The 3,391-nt window shown below is 30.6% G+C and overlaps 1 protein-coding gene across 1 annotated transcript; it reads right to left on the reverse strand.

Moving 5' to 3' along the window:
• Positions 1-875: 875 nt before the first annotated feature.
• Positions 876-2,436, reverse strand: LOC136087063 (uncharacterized). The gene is made up of 4 exons (XM_065809569.1): positions 1,972-2,436; positions 1,503-1,851; positions 1,154-1,330; positions 876-1,065 (listed from the first exon to the last, which is right to left on the reverse strand). The coding sequence occupies exons 1-4, from the start codon at positions 2,015-2,017 to the stop codon at positions 876-878; spliced, it is 762 nt and encodes a 253-aa protein (XP_065665641.1). The 5' UTR covers positions 2,018-2,436.
• Positions 2,437-3,391: the final 955 nt, after the last annotated feature.

Raw genomic sequence — 3,391 nt, forward strand, 5'->3', positions numbered from 1 at the left:
TCTTTATAGAACTGTCTATCTGGTGCAGCAGTAGGTCCAAGGACAATTACAATTGCCTTATGTATTGCTATTTCAAACATGTGATGTCTGCATAACAGCCAGAGAACAGGTTTTCCCAAAATATAGCACAACCTGGTTATAATTCCTCCATGGGCTCCTGTGTTAACATTGGTAGTATCTGCAACAATTGCGAAAATTTCATTGCATATTTCAAAGGACTCAAGTAAGTTGTGAATAATTTCTGTTTCATCAACAGCTTTGCCAGACTCTGCAGGTAAAACACCAAGTAAGAGATCGTTTTTATTCTCAAATTCAGGACTAGTAACACTGACAGCAACTCTATCTCTTACAACAGATTGCAAGGTATTTTCATCTAAATGTTTTAACAGCTTGCCATCAAAGTGGAGAACAAGATGTTTTCCAGCCATTGTCTCTCTGTAATTTTCTCTGATGGTATTGCCTAAATAAAGATCATTTTTAACACAATATATTATTGTTATGATGGTTTATTTTTAGGTAAATATTCCACTCTTTAAAGGTATAGTAAGATTTTAATCATAACTTTCATTTATAATAGACTTACATTAGAAAATCAGGGATAAGAAATATGGCATCTGAAGAAAAACTTTTTGATTTGAAAAAAAAAACTTAATTTTGACTGGCAAAAAGTTGGCATAAAAGACTTTTTCTTTAGGTGTCCCTTTAAAAATTACCTTGATGTTCAATTACTTTCGCTCTTTCTCTTGAAATACTAGATTTAGAAATGCCCATCTGATTAACATCTCCTCCCAGATAATTAACAACAGACGACAACAGCCAGGTTTGTAATTCAATGCTGATTAACCCTCTAGCACAAATAGGTGTAGTTACTGCCATCAATTCTTCTCTTGTAATCTTTTATTTACTTGCATTGAGCCTTTAGGTAAGACTTTTGGGGTTTTATTATGAGCAGCACCATATTCAAAGTCATCATCACTACCTTCGAATGAGTCTTCTTCTACAGCAAAATCTGGATCTGTCAAAGTTGAGTCAAACATATCCAAATTGGCTGGACCAGACTTGTATCTAAAATATTTACATAAATAAGTTAGGATTTCATTTTTAAGAAGTAAGTTTTTTAACAGTTTTAAAGTAATTATGACACTTGTTTTACCTTTTCTTAGTTGGCGTCAAGTTTTCATCACTTTCATCAAGTGGTGGGGGAGCTGATTTACATCTTTCTTTCTCCTCTAGGTACTTCATTCTCATTTGTTCTTGTCTTTTATACCTTTCTAGTCGTTTCTCAATGATGGTAGCTAGCTCTTTATCTGGCTTAGAAATAAACCACTTCCTAAAACAAAAATGTATAACATTAGAATGCAATAACTTACTCTGATGGACAGACAGATGGATAGCTGAAAGACAGACAGACTGAAAGCCCTACATAAAGTAGCTGCGCTACTAACAATTTGATTAATATAGAGAAATTTACAAAAAGGCTACAATATAATTGATACTTTTACCTGTCTGTTTGCTGGTCTAGATAGAAATTTAGGTCTTCTTCAATAGCAGCTTGTGTTCTTGGTGTTATTTTGTCACTTCTCATCAGTTGCTCTAAGTTATCTTTGCCTATGTCAAACAACTGTTCCATTGTTGAAATGAATTCATTCTTAATATTTTCTCTAGTATCTTTGGTATCTTTCAGGGTAACACGTTTTTTCAAAAGTTGATACTTCTTGTGTAGAGCTTGAAGTTTGTCAAGAATTGAATATTCTGAAATGATGTATGCTTGAAATCCTGCTTTGGTCCAAATGTTGACTATTTGTCTAATCAAGCAGTCTGATTGCGTCTCAAGGTCACAAAAATCTCTACCTAATTTAGATTTTTAAAAAATATTTTATTTATTTAACATTTATTGCACCTGAAAAAATAATTATTTAGTCCTCTTTAATCTAGGAATAAAAATGTTTATGTTTTACAGTTATGTCTTACTTTTGCACACCAAGTTCCTTGTTCCTTTTTGCTTCTTACAGGCCATGTTAATTTGTGTTTTAATAAATCTTTTCTTTTTACTTGAAATTAAATATTGATAATATCTTTAAATACTACCATTGGTTGGAAGCTGTGTATTTGGTAGCTGTGAAATTGGGTTAGTTAACAGATACAATGGTCGTCTGACACTTTCACTTACATGGACATTTTTCTTCTTTTTTGGACCCATTTCTTTTGAAAAAGTTAATGTTATTTTAACTATTTTTAACTATTAAGCTATAAAAAATTATTAACAGTTTATAATAGATATTTCATGTAGTGATTGTAATCTTAAACTAAACACAAAATGGTGCAATCTTGTTATTTTGCCATCCTTCATGTAATTTCATCATACTTTGCGTATTTTCGTAAAATCTTGATTTCATCTTCTGGCACCTAGAATTGAGATAGAACAATGAAAATTCATATTTTTGCTTATTTTTATGTATAGAATAGGTTTTTAAAGCGCGACCAAAAATTTTTTTTTGTGGCATGCCCTAGTATATATGCAGTAGAAATAGACCCCCATATCGGATCCATGGAGTGAGATCTGTTTTAATATAATATAAGATTTTACAACTTCGTAATATAAAATTTCAATAAATAAAATAAGTAAAACAGATAGGGGCTCAAAGAAGATGAGGATGACAGTACGTTATCGCAATCTTTTCATAGAGCCCCTATAACAAGATTTCAAAAAAATATCGTAATATGTTAATGCGTAATAAAATTTCAATAAAATATCGTAATAAAACGCGTAATTCGCTAATAAAATTGATAAGCAACCAACAAAAGTAGAAATAAAACAAAAACAGATTTATGAGAAATTATTCAAAGTATGATTAACCAAAAACATTTCTTATATTTTAAAAATTTCTTTTTTTGTTAAAAACTTGAAGGAACTTAACGAATTTACCGTGCCTTTGAATCCTTTTTGAAAAGTATTCCATACTTTTGGACCTCGATATAGAATGCTGTACTCTGAATATTTGTTTATTATCCGAGGCAGTTTATATGTGTTGGACATATTCGCTCTAAGATTATAGCTATCATTTTTATTTATTTTAAACTTGTTATTAAAGCTTATAGGAGAGATATTGTGATTATAACGATACATGAAAATTAAATGCTGGTAGATATTAATTTCAAACACATTCATCATTTTCATATCTTTCATTAAGGGCTTAGCGTGTTCACGCCTATTTTTTGAGTAAATGATTCTGCAGGCATGTTTTTGTATATATTGGCATGTTTTATATATATGCAAATATAGGCATTTTAAATATAGGCATGTTTTATATATATGCAAAATGAAATCCTAAAATTTTATACTCCTACATCGCCAAACAAAACAAAAAATAAAAACTGATATCAAGGCAGT

Source organism: Hydra vulgaris, chromosome 11 (genome assembly GCF_038396675.1).
Source record: "Hydra vulgaris chromosome 11, alternate assembly HydraT2T_AEP".
NCBI lineage: Eukaryota > Metazoa > Cnidaria > Hydrozoa > Anthoathecata > Hydridae > Hydra > Hydra vulgaris.

Bases quoted from the DNA above. Each gene is read 5' to 3' on its own strand.
- LOC136087063 (XM_065809569.1), bottom strand. From the start codon at position 2,017: ATGGCCTGTAAGAAGCAAAAAGGAACAAGGAACTTGGTGTGCAAAA. The intron at 1,852-1,971 runs GTAAGACATAAC...AATCTAAATTAG, and splicing joins AAGGAACTTGGTGTGCAAAA to GTAGAGATTTTTGTGACCTT. The intron at 1,066-1,153 runs GTAAAACAAGTG...TAAATATTTTAG, and splicing joins TTGACGCCAACTAAGAAAAG to ATACAAGTCTGGTCCAGCCA.